Source organism: Desmodus rotundus, chromosome 3, assembly GCF_022682495.2.
Source record: "Desmodus rotundus isolate HL8 chromosome 3, HLdesRot8A.1, whole genome shotgun sequence".
Lineage (NCBI taxonomy): Eukaryota > Metazoa > Chordata > Mammalia > Chiroptera > Phyllostomidae > Desmodus > Desmodus rotundus.
The window spans coordinates 20,455,194-20,468,222 of NC_071389.1; the positions used below are offsets into that span (position 1 = coordinate 20,455,194).

The following is a 13,029-nucleotide window of genomic DNA, read 5'->3' on the forward strand; positions in this document are numbered from 1 at the left end:
CACCTGTGCATCTCAGCCTGGGTGGAGAGGGAGAAACGAAGCACAGGTGAGGACAGGTCTTTTTATTTGGAGCGGAGAGGATTGGCGGGGAGGGGTAAGGGAAAAAGCTTGAGTCATCCTTTCCTGCAGGAGGGGCTTGGCCCTTCCTGCTCAGCTTCTGTTGGCCTGGAGGTCATGCTGCCAAAGGAAAACCTCCCAATTCCCGCCCCAGCTGTGAGTCCCCTGACCCTGGCCTGCCTTCTAGCATTTGGATGAACACAGCCCCACGGACCCCTCTGTGCAGTTTGCCTCCCTCAGACACACATACACAGGCCCACATTTAGATGGGCAGACACACCCTGGAGCCCTGCCCCCCCCCCCCCCCCCGAATCCTGCGTGGGAAAGAAGCACAGGCCCCCTGGCCAAGTCCCTCCCCTGCTGCATGCATCCTTGTGGAGCATCTCTGTTCTTTTTAATAACTTCAGAATAAAGTCTCATTTCAGTGCATGGGCTGGGTGGCCGGGGAGGGGGTTTAAAATCCCCACCCAGGTCCAGGAATGGCCACTGAGTCCTCCTGGGCTGGCTCCAGCACTCCTGGCCTGGTCACAGTGCAGACTTGGTTGCAGGGCCCGAGTGGCCACGGGGTTTGGGTGTGGCATCAGCTGTCAGAGAGTCAGTGGCCCAGAGCTGGAGCAGCTCAGCAGGTCCTGGCCCTCCACGGGCTGTAGGATCTCCTGCATCGGTGGAGACAGGAGGCTGCCAGGCTGTGGGATCTGTGGCTGGGTCTCCTCCTCCAGGACACCCAGGGAAATGGAAGGAGGGGACGGCTGGGAGGGTCTCTGAGGCAAAGTCATCACTGCATCCTCCCACCAGGCAAGAGCCAGGCCATACCCTTGGAGTGCCCCTCAATTTGAGCCCAGATACCCTTCCCCCTCCCTCAAGTCCTGGGACTTGGGTGAACCAGGTGTCAGCTGTGTGACTTAACTGGGAGATCTGACCTCTCTGAGCTTCCAAGTCTCTCCCGTTGGTCCTGGGGAGAAAACTACTGTCCTAGTTCTCAAGTGGAAGCCCCATACAGAAGGATGGGGCTGCCTAGCAGGGGTTCCCAGGAAATTTGGGGAGTCAAGGCTGTGGAGGGGGTGACAGGTCTTACCATGTGATGGCTGCCTTTCCCCCACCAGGGCCTCAGTTCCAGCAGCTGGCGGGCAAGCTGGGCGCATCGCACAGCAAACACACTTTCTGCCACGCAGAACAGAAGTGAGATGCCCCAGAGGCACAGGCTGGAGCTCTGCAGGGGCACAGGGGGCAGAGATGGCCGCAGGCATTGGGGGTGGAGGGCAGGACTGACTCGGGGCACCCTTCCCACCCCTGATGAACACCTGGATGACCGCCACCCCATCCCAGGCCTAAGCACTCACATAAATGCGTGTGGGGTCGAAGGGACAGTCGGGCGCCAGCGCCAGCAGTTCAGGGCTCTCAAAAGTGCAGGTAGCCAGCAGTGCCTGGCCCTGGGTGGCAAAGGTCACGGCGATCGAGGCCAAGAGGCCAAGAGCACAGGTCAGAGAGAGAAGGGCACAGGCCGCGCTTGAGCTAAACACTGCCCAGCGCTGGATAGGAGAGGCCACTGGTCAATGGATGTCAGGCTTGACCCCCACGGGCAGCTCTGGCCCCCGTGGGGTCAGCTCACCCCCTCCAAGCAGGCCAGGCCCTTCCTACCCCTAAGCCCCATCCCAGGAGGTGCCACATACCAGGGGGATGCTGGGGAGGTAGCGTGACAACACGATGGCTGCAATGCCTGAGGTGATGACCTGTGGGGACAGTGGGCAAGGGGGTGAGGGCCACTCTGGGATAAGGATTCCACCAGTGCCAGCTGGAGCTCTCCAGCCTACCTCCTCCTCCCCAGCGTAGCCTCGGCCTCATTACCTTGATCTGCAGGGAGGCGCTGCCTCTTCCTGGTCCAGCCCCGAAGTGATGTTTCTAAAACAGTCACTTCCTGCCTACGGCCCGCCATGACTCCCCACTGCCTACAGCTGTGTGTCTCAAACAACGACCTGTGTATCCCAGGACCACGGGGGGCATGTACCAGGATGTATATGACTTGCCTCCCTGGAGTGGAAGAGATTTGGGAAGAAACTAACTCATCTGGCAAGAAACTAAAAACAAAATAAACAAATCAGGACCCTTTGTGGAGTAGAATTCAGAATCTCAGGAGTAAATCATCTCAGGCTCTCCGTGACCTGGCCTCAGTCACATCAGCTTCTCACCCCCACCCTGGCCAGTCCCTTCCCTCTTTGCCCTGGATATGGACACCCACACACAGCCTGCTCACGGAGCTGTCCACGTAGTGCCCTCAGGAACACCCTCCCTGCTCCTCTTCCCCTGCTGGGGTTCGTCCTCCTGCAGGATCCCCTAACCACCCTCAGCCCCAACAGGTGGGCATCTCACCCACCAGTTGCCCCCTGGATCTTTTGGGCTCCATTCAGCCATGCTTCCTCCCTGAGCTCCCTCACTCTGCCAGGCACTGGCTGGACCCATAGGAGGCAGGTGGTGCGACAGGAGGCCTGCGGTGTCTTTAATTCACTGTGCAGCCACAGGTAGGTGCCTCTGTCCCTCTGGGCTAAGTGCCGCTCTGCAGGATGAGTTTATGCAAAACACACTGGCTTTGGTGTTGGACACAATCATTTCAAATCCAGCTTGGCTTCTTTTTACCTGCAAGCGGCTGAGTCCCTTACTCTCGGTTCCCCCTGTAAAGTAGGGATAACAATGGCCCCGTATTGCTGCGAACAGTGAGAGTTAAATGAGGAAATGAGGGTAAAGCAGAAGTGGTCCCGCCTGCAGCCCGTCCCTGGTGGACCTCCAAACCCTGAGCTCACTGCCTTCCCCGCCTTCTACCCAGGCTGGTGGGAGAAACAAACAACAGTAATGGTAACTCCAAGGGACACCGCGCATGTCAGCACGGCCAGGTCCAGCCCTGTCCCACTGATGGAGGCTCCCGAACTCGCCAGGCCTGTGCCCCTCTTCATCCATGCCTTGGAGCCCAGCAGGCTGGCTGAGCTTCATTATGAGGGCAGGGGACAGGCTCAGAGAGAGAAACAAGTCCCTCAGCCAGAGGTGGCAGGGAAGGAACTCAGACACTGACATGCAGATGTTGCCCCAAGGCTGCGGCCACCTCTGCTACCAGGTGGGAAAGAACTCTGTGAACTGGAGAATATCGAGCCCCTTCGTTCATGTATTCTGATATCAAATGGGTACTGACATCCAGCCAGAACCGTGGCTACCATTTATTCAGTTCTCACTGTAGACCAGGTCTAACGCTAAGCTCCTGATAAATTGTTTTTTTCAATGTCTCCAGAACAGACATTAGCCACTCCCACCTCCACACCTTTGCACCTACCACTCTCTGTACTTGGAATGCTATCCCAGCTTCCTCGACTACCTGTGGTCCCAGCATGACACATACATGGGTTATGGTAATTGCAGCCAACCTTTGAATTTCTACTCATCTGTCAAGTCCCAGCTCAGGGGCCTCTACCTCCAGGAGCCCTCCTAGCCCTCTCAGGAAGAACTGGTGCTCCGTCCCTCTGTCCAATGGAGCCCTGCCTACTTCCGTATTATAATAGTAATCCTGGCTCACAGTAGTGAGCACCGAGCATGTGCCACACACGGTGCCAGGCACTTTATGTGGGTGATCTCATCCAGCACTCATCAGGACACTCTGAGGGGGACACTGTTGGAATCTGCACTTTATAGATGAGGAAGCTGAGACAGAGTTGAGAGGCTCGTGTGGCTGGTAAGTGAGGAGCAGGGGCCAGAGCTCCAGCTCTCTACTTGCCCATTCCAGGCTCTGGGTGGAGACTCATCAAAGACCTTTCCGGCCCCTTCCCAGCCTGGTCATACCACGATGGCAGAAGTGACAGAGAGGATGTTGACCACGCAGTACTGCAGAGCCACAGCATCATGGGGGGCAGCCACATAGCGCAGCACAGTGCCATGGAGTAAAGCGGCTGCGATGAAGTTCACGTGGCCCAGTACCACCAGCACCAGGCCCGTCTTCATCAGCACCTTCCGGAAGTCACCCACACTCAGGCCACCTGTGGGGGACAGCTGCATCAGGGCCATGGGTGGGGCTCACTCTGCTGGGCAGAGGAGAAAACCAAGGCCCTGGCAGGAGTGATGGACATGGGGTTCTAAACATTTCTGGAGAATTTGGGGCCATTAACTTGTCTTCTCTGAGGCTCAGTTTCCTCATCCAGAAAAGGGGTTCGCAATGCCTTTGTGAGAGTCCTTGGAACTAAGGTTGGAAAAGCACCAGGTGGTACTTAATAAAGAATGGTAGTCCTTGTCAGTTCTCAAGGTCATGAGTGGCTGGGCTAGGACTGGAACCTAGCTCTCTAGCTCTAGACCCATGACCCTTCTGTAATGGGGTACAGAGCATGGGTCCCCTGATAACAGAGGGACATGCTCACCATCCTGCCTTCATTCAGGCAGGATATGAGGCAGGATTGGAGGCAGGGAGAGCGGATGGTAAGGCTTTTAAGATAACATTGCATAACAAAGGGCAAATTAATAGCCGTGCCTTCCTGAAGGGAAGAGGGCTGCTGCCCAGGGCATCTGGAAGAGGGTCAGAGTCACCGGGGAGCTGACAAAAATGGCGGACACTAATGCGCCACAGGAAGGGCTGGAAATTAGATCACACAGTAAGTTCTGAGCTGAGCATTTAAAATTGGAGCAGGAGGCCTGAAGGTCCAAGAGAGAGAAACCAGAGGCCAGAGAGGTCTGAAGGGGCGGCCTGCCGGGAGGTCTGAAGGTCAGTGGGAGACACAAGGTCAGGGAAAGTCTGCCGGGAGAAGATGATGGCAGAGCCGGCGGTGCTGCGGGGGACCTGCCTGGCCACCCAGACTCGTGAGACACACGTGGAGCTGAACTGTGCCTGAGAATGCTGAGCTGCACACTTCTGCTGTTCTGAAAGGTGGAACCTCTGAGTGGCGTACTCTGCAACTGGCCTAGTTTGGCAGAGGGAGGCAGGGACGTGTGTTTCTGGTTGTTTTTAAAGGGAGTGGGACTTAACGGCAGAAATCTGCCACTATTCTAAAACTGTATAACCTTTAAATAAACAACCCCTTTCCTCTTTCATTAAACTCTCGCATTGGGAGTCATGCTTCTTGGTGGCGGGCAATAAAAGCCCACTGGCTGGTTCTGGAACACTTCCATTCGGTGCCCATTCACTGACTTGTTTTTTCCTGTGTTCATTACACAAATTCACACAAATGCCCACGGGGTTCCTGCTCTGTGCCAGGCCATGTGGCAGGACAGTGAGCTTGACAGGCCCTGTCCTGGGTCATCGGGCAGGGAGCAGGTCCTGCTCGGAATTCAGTCTGGTGGACAGGGCCTGGCGCACAGTAGGTACTCAGCTTACAACTGCTGAACTGAACTACTTAGAGGTGGGTGATTCAGGGCCGGAAACTCAAGCCTCTGAGTATCCATTTCCCCATCTGTAAAGAGGAAAGGAAAAAATCTTGTTTTTCGGTGGGAAAGGGGGGCACACCCTGGGGTGCTGGGGAAAAGCAAGCTCTTGGTGCAGGGGCACTGGGCAGGGGCTGGCAGGTGGTGGTGGTGGGGGGCTGGGGTCAAAAGAACATCAGGGACTCAAGCCAATTCCCAGTGGTCAAGTGGCCTCTCTAAACACCCCCAGGAGCAGGGCACCCTCCTGCTTGAGCAGCTCAGGCTGTTCCAGATCTGCTCTCTGGGACTTCCCCTGTGGGTCCTGGCTCCACCCTTGCAGACACACCATGCTGGTTCCCTGGCCCTGCTGGACCCCTTACTCTAGCCAGCTCTGTGATGCTGGAAGGCCAGGTCTCTAGAACTAAACAGCCCCCCTTTCCTTTAGCTGCACCTGGTGGGACCTGAGTCCCTTCCTAGACCTCAGTCTCCCCATCTGTAGATTATATTTCATATATGGGAACTTTGCAGCTAAAAAAAAGGAAATCACTAGATTAAATGTTCTTGAGGACCTTGTGCCAAAAGGCAGTTCCCGGGAATCAGGGCGGGAAGGGGCCATCCAGTCAGAGACACTCTGTGTGACCTTGTGCCGGCCCCTTTCCTTTCTGAGGCCCAGAGTCCTCCGATGGGAAATGGGGAGGGTTTGGTCTGGCTCTTCCGAGGACCCAGACCCTACAGGACCCTCTGGAACTGGAGCTGGACCAGATGTAGGAGAATCAGAGGGCAGAAGCCAGGCTGGACAGGCATGTGGAACTGGACTGGCATTGTGAAGATAAACTGCCAGCCCAACAGGAAGGGGCACGGCAGCTTGGTCCCAGGGCTCCCTCCGACCCACCACACCCCATCCGCCCACCCACCTGGCAATGCAGACACCACCCGCTCAGGGTTGACTGGGCTCATGAAAAGCAGCAGCGTCCCAGGCCCAAGACTGTGGCCAAACTGGAGGCACTGTGCTGTCGTGGGGCTGTGCTTGGAGCACTGGGCAGAGTGAGGGCTGTCTCTGACTTCTGTTTCTAAGTCACCATTCTTGGAGCACTTAGCAGTGTGTTTGGTCCTGTGGTAAGCACTTTTTTCTTAGAGCTAACTTCATCCTCACAGTAGTCCTAAGGCAGTGGGGCTACCGTCCCCGTTTTATAGGCGAGAAAACTGAGGCTCACAACGTCTCCTAGCTAGAGAGCAGTGACTCCCCAGGTCTGTGTGACGCCCAAGAGCAGCATCACTGTACCCAGGGAGCGAGCGCACTCCTCTATCTGGATCCTGTGTGCCAATGGTCCTTCTCTCCCGGCCTGTTCGGGGGAGTGGAGGGTGTGGAAGTGGGAAGCCTCTACAAGGCTGAGGAAGCATAAGGTGGGCAGCCTCTGGTTCAGAACTCCCTGGACCCTGGACCCCACCTCTGCTTTTTTTTCTGGGTGACGTGGGGGCTGGTCTCTCCAGCATTTCTTCCCGGGCCTGGGGGTCCCATCTCCGCAAGAAAGTAAGGTGGAGAAGACGGGGGATGGGCATGGATAAGATACCAGCAGCCCTCCTCCCTCCATATCACTGCTGGGGAAACTGAGGCCCAGGGCGGAAAGTGACCTGCAGAGAAGGCGGCCCGGACCCGGGGATTTGGGGCTCCCAGCACAGCGCTCCGCCCCCTGCCGGCAGAGTTGGGTGGGTTCGTGCCTCCCGGGGTGTACCCCCACGGCTCACCGAGGCGCAGACACATCTTGTTTTCCGCGCAGGGTCTCCGAGGCCAGCTCAGCGGGGCTCCAGAAGCAGAGAGCGGCTTGGCGGACCCACTCCCATCCTGGTCCGCGGCTGCCGCGCGCCCCGCAGCCGCGTCGCGCCCACTTCCCGCCTGGAGCGCGGACTCGCGGGCACCCGGCCGGCCTCCCTTCCCGTCACCCCCCGGGCGGCCCTGCCCCGGGAGGGCCCTGGCGGCTTGCTTGCATCCGGAGCCGGTCAGACCGGCTGGGCAGCCCTTCCTGGTCGGACCCGCTGAGTCACAGAGCTGGCCCCACCCTCCCACGCCCTCCATGGATCCCCGCTGGCACCTGGCCGGTGCCCACACACTCCTAGCCCACCCCCACTTCAGTGATGCCCATTTCACAAATGGAAACTGAGGCTCAGAGGAGCCGATCCTCCAGGCTAGGGAGTATGGCGCGGAATGGTGGTGGTGGGGGGCGGGGGGACGTTGTATGCATATTAGCTATGGTTATTGTTACCTGGCGGGCAACTGGGCGGAAATCTCCAGGGCGAAGGCTGGGAAGTCACTTCTTTCTAGAGGACGGGGAGATGCAGCAGTGGGTGGTGAAGCAGCACTGCCTGGAGACCAGGGTCTGTCCTTAACCTGCTCTGCGACCTCAGGCAAGCTGTTTTCTGTCCTGTTCCTGGCCTGAGATTTACCTCTGCCTTGGAGTTGGGGTGGGGGGGAGGGTCTCCGTTCCCTCATTGGAAAATCAGGGATAATAATTTCTGCCCCCTAAGATCGTGGTGAGATAAAAAGATAAGAAAATGCTTTGAAAACTCCCTAGAGTATCTTTACAAAGTGTACACCTGGCAGGAGCACATGGTAGGAGCTTTACTAATCCTGGCTATTGGTTCCTGAGCCCTTTTAGTGTTCCAGGAGGGACCAGCGCCCTCCCTTGCTCCATCCTCAGCATCCAGAGGTGGACTTGCCCAAGAGTGGCCAGCTAGAAGCGGTGGAGATTCCCACCTAGGTCTCCATGCCCATGTTTTCCAGTGGGTGCACCATTCACTTCTCTGGTCAGTGCCCTGGGGGGCAGGGGCTGGTGTTGATGGTCCCTGGGTGCCCAGTCTAGCCTGCCATACGGATGTCCACTGAATGTGTGGCTTTCTGCACAACTGTACCCATGCCCACCGTGTGTCGGACGCCTGGGTCAGCACACACGGGGCCTCTGAAGTGTTAATGGAGCACGTTACCACAAGAGGAGGAAGAGGAGCCATCTGGAACAGGGACTACCCACAGTCCTCTCTGCCACCACTGTTAGGCAGATGGGTCTAGTAAGTCCCGGGCAGATGCGCTTCCCTGTCGTATGCTTTCTGAAGGGGGACAGTGCATGACAGGTGCAGGATGGGAAGAAAAACCCGTGAGGTAAAAGGCATAGTAGGGACAGTTCCTCAGCCATCAGCTGCCATTTGAATGTGGATGTCCACGTGGGCAGCCTTTCGTAGGGCAACCAGGTAGGACACATCCATACTGTGAATGGTCCAACACTGGCTCCTGTGACCCGGCAATTCCATTTCTAGGCCTGCACCCTGCACACCAAGGAGTGCAGACACGTACGTGCCTTTGATGGCGTTTACGGACCAGCTGTTCCTAACAGCGAGCGGTAGCACCGAACTGGCAACGAAGAGGGGTGTGGGCTGACGGCAAGCAAGGGGAATGGTTTTTGTTTCACAGGTGGCTGTACTGTCGAAGTCTGACAATGAGCATTTATTCATGTCCTGCTTTTATAAGAAAGGAGGGGGAAAAGCCCTCCTCATCACTGCTGCCCTGCCCCCACTCCACCAACAACTCTGTGACGACAAGGGCCACCCACAGGGGCTGCCCTGGAGAACACGTGTGTGTGTATGCATGTGGCTTCTCCATCAGTCAGTGTCAGGCAGTCCCCTTGACACTGAGCCTGTCCGCGGCCTTCTGGAATCAGGTTGAGGACCAAACCTTTTAAATATCTCTGCTTTAAGATGCATAGATGAGGGTTCTCTCCTTTTATCCTTGGAACAATACTGACAGTGAAAGATCATCACCCCGTTTTACAGATGAGAAAACCAAGGCAGAAGGTAAAGGGCCCCTCAAAGATCACACAGCGTGTTATCAGTGGGGGAGCTGAGACTTGAATCAGGCCCGTGTATCTGAAGGCTGCCCCTGACTTCCGAGTGTGGCTGGGGACAGTGGGGAGCCATAGCCCTCAGGGAGTGCGCCTGCTTTCTGGGGCCTCTGAAGAGGGAGAGCTGCTTACCTGTGTCTCCCCAGACACAGTTTCCTGGCCAGGGCGCAGCCTTAGCAACCTGAAGTTATTGCCCTTTCTTTTCCTTATTGCCAATCGGCCAAGGTCCATTAGTCCGAGCCACGCAGTGTCCCTTGCCTCTGCCCCACCCCTCTGCACACTGGCCTTAGGTTCCAGGAAGAACCCCAGGCCAAAGCTTTAGTCACTTGTCCTCCACCAACTCACTGTCATTCTCTGGGCCTCAGTTTCTCCATCTGTCAAATAGGATAATGATTGCCTTCCCTGCTTCCCAGATTTCTGAGGCACAACCGACCTGAGGGAGATGAGAGTGGGTTGAAACCTAGCCAAAGAAATACAAGCAGTAATTCTCTCTCTTCCTGTTAAATGTATTTAGTGCAATACATTTAATAACAAAGTATTGCGCTAAACTGGACGCCGGGTCTTCCCAGGGCTGCTCAGCTGGGGATGGCGGTTCGGGCTCCTGTCCCGGTGCAACCGCTCCTCACATTAACAACCCCCCCCCCCCACATTACAAGAACAGTTCCTCCAGGTGAACAAAACAATCACACACAGACCCTGTGTATTCTCACGTAGGTATATGTATGCCTGTATACAAAACTAAAGCCAACTGACCGTGCTTGCCTGAGACGAGGAGGCAGTTAAGGGGGCTTTGTGTGTTCACAATGACAAGTTCTAGATGGTATGAATGGGGGTGTTTGTTATTCTTTGTATTCTTCTATCTTTTAAATTTCTAAAAAAGACTCATTGTAGAAAACTTAAGGGGCAAACCGGAAAGTATAAAGAAAAAAATCAGAACTGCCACAGTCCTCTCTGCCCCCACAGAAAACCACCATTCGCATTTGGAAGGTTTTTCCTATGTGCGTCTATCATGTTTTTCTTCTTGAGACTCCTGCCACCTGGCTCTACTCTGCCACCCCTTCTCATCACCTTATCAGTCTCCCTCCCTGTCACCCACTTCCATCCATCGAAGACTTGGGTTTCCAGAATCCCATCAGGCACTCTGTGCAACAGTCCTCTCATCCATGTGAACGACCCCCCAATATTCTTTCTTGACTTCCTCAGTGACCTTCATCATGACCTCAGCCATCCTCTCTGGGGCCACATCTTGAATGCCCCCCCACCCCGATATCCCAACCCCAAATGTCCCTAAAGGCCGCTCCCATAGCCTGTCTCCTGACTCCCCTGCTTCGTCCTCTGACTTCACGGAGCCCGCTGGCCCCGTTCTGCTTTCTGTCGTTCAGTTAGCCGCCTGCTGGTCTCTCCACCACCAAACCTGTATCACAAGGTTGTGCATCTAAGAGCCAGTTCAGTTGTTCAGGGGAGACATGAGAAGTCTGGGGCCTTGGACTTGGACCAGGATAGTGGCTATGGAGATGGAGAGCAGAAGGGGGATTTGAGATATGTGACTTGAGTGCACATTAAAATCGGAAAACACTATTCGTAACCCACGCACCTCCTTACTTCTCCCAGTCGCTCCCCCAGTCCCACACGGACACTACTCCATCCCGCATGCTCTCCCTTTCTGCTAAGTCCTTCCCACCAGCCTATAAACATGTCCAAGTCTCTTCATCCTACAAAAGCACACTCTCTTCTTGACTCCCTTTACATTTTTAGTTACTCCTTTTTCACTTCCTTTCCATTCCATTCCAAGCTTCCAGAGTGGATAATCTTTACTTGCTGTCTCCGTCTTCTCAACTCCCACCTCCTCAGTCCTCAGCAGTGTGGCTCAGCCCTCCGATGGAAGAGCCCTTGGCTAGGGTCTTCCCATGAATCCCGTGGAAGCGTTGCGGTCCACTCCGCCTGCACCCTTCTGTCCTGGTGTTTCCTCCTACTTCTGGTTGTTCCTTCTCAGTCTCCATTGTCATCAGCTAAACCTTTAAACATTAGTATTCCTTTGCACCCTATCTGCTTCCTCCCTTGTTCCCATTGGTTGGTTCGTGCATTGTCACGGTTCCCCTTTTATATGATGCCTCTCCAATCACTGTCCCCAGAGTAGATAGCTCCCTTGAGCATCAGACTCAAATATCCAATCACCTTATCTCTCCACCTGTGCGTCTCACAGTCATCTCAAGCTCAACATGTACCAATTGATGGCTTCATCTTTTCTCCCAAACTGCCTCTCATGTTTTTCTGTCTCAGTTGGCGGCTTCATGATGTTCTCAAGCCAAAACCTGGGACCTATTCTTTAGTCTTCCCTGTCTTTCTATATAAAGCCAAAGATCACGTCCTGCTGATTTACATAACAAATATTTCTATAACAAGTACCTTCCCTGTTGTCCCCGCTATTACTGCCCTTGTTCATGTAGCATCTCTTGCCATCCCCCCAGTCGTTTTTCTACACTGAGTAATCTTCCTAAAGTATGAATCAGATCACATGACTCTTCAGCTTAACATCAAATTAATAAATTAAAGAAGACAGAAAAATGAAAAAATACCCTGGATTCATGGATCGTAAGGCTTAATGTTGTCAGGATGTCAATTCTCCCCAAACTGATCTACAAACACAATGCAAACCCTACCAAACTCCAAGGTGTCTGTTGTTTTTTTTTTTTGCAGAAATTGACAAGCTGATCCAAAAATTCATATGAAAATTCAAAAGAATAGCCAAAACAGCCTTAAAAAGAATCAGTCACACTTCAGTAATCAAGACAATGTGGTGCGGGTGTAGGGACAGACATACAGATCGATGGAACAGGATCATGAGCCCAAAAGTAAAGACCCCAGAAATAAACCAGAAATAAAAGCACACACGTGGTCAATTGATTTTTGACAAGGCTATCAAGATGATTGAAGGGAGAAAAATAGCCCTTTCAACAAATGTTGCTGGGGCAACTGGGTGTCCACATGCAAAAGAATGGACCCCTCCCTCATACCACATACAAAAACTAACTCAAAATGGATCACAAACCTAAATGTGAGAACTAAACCATAAAGCTCTTAGAAGAAAACACAACCGTATATCCTTGTAACCTTGGATTAAGCAATGGTTTCTTAGGTATGACACTGAAAACATAAACAACCATGGATAAATTTTACTTCATCAAAATGAAAAACTTCTGTGCTTCAGATACCGTGACAAGAGCATTAACAGCAGAGGCCTTAAGTGTCTCTATACAGCTCACCACTGACTACTCGTGCCCAGAGCTGTCACGTGGCAGGCGCCGACTGATGACTAAAGCAGCAAGTCAGCGGTTCTCAAAGGATGGTCTGGGAACCCAGGAGGGCTCCTCAAGACCCTTTCAGAAGGCCTATGCAGTCAAAACTATTCCATAATCAGAGCTACGTGTTATTTTGCTTTTTTGGTAGAGGAAAGGCACCAGCGGGTAAAACAGCTGGCCCCCGAGCACAGGCTATGCTTCCAGTCATTGCTTTGCCGCCGCCACGCGCGCACGCTCAGAGAAATCACTTAAGCGTGACTTGATGAAACAGTAAAAATTATTAACTTTATTAAATCTCTCCCCTTGAGCATACTTCTTTTAAATATTTTGACAGAATGAAAAGCATTCTGCTGGATGCGTAAGTACCGTGGTTGTCTCCAGGAAAAGCACCGGTGCCATTGTTTGAGTTGCAAGCTGAACTA

The 13,029-nt window shown here is 54.0% G+C and overlaps 1 protein-coding gene across 5 annotated transcripts; it reads right to left on the minus strand.

The window, feature by feature from the left end:
- Window positions 1-47: 47 nt before the first annotated feature.
- Window positions 48-7,393, minus strand: TMEM54 (transmembrane protein 54). 5 transcript variants are annotated; one of them, XM_045190951.3, is made up of 6 exons: window positions 7,168-7,393; window positions 3,877-4,070; window positions 1,728-1,787; window positions 1,398-1,487; window positions 1,133-1,267; window positions 48-770 (listed from the first exon to the last, which is right to left on the minus strand). In XM_045190951.3, the coding sequence occupies exons 1-6, from the start codon at window positions 7,181-7,183 to the stop codon at window positions 645-647; spliced, it is 621 nt and encodes a 206-aa protein (XP_045046886.1). In that variant the 5' UTR covers window positions 7,184-7,393; the 3' UTR covers window positions 48-644. The 5 variants fall into 5 exon arrangements, with proteins under 5 accessions (XP_045046886.1, XP_045046885.1, XP_045046883.1 ...); XM_045190950.2 differs by having other exon boundaries at window positions 48-735; window positions 7,168-7,391; XM_045190948.2 differs by having other exon boundaries at window positions 48-735; window positions 1,398-1,586; window positions 7,168-7,388.
- Window positions 7,394-13,029: the final 5,636 nt, after the last annotated feature.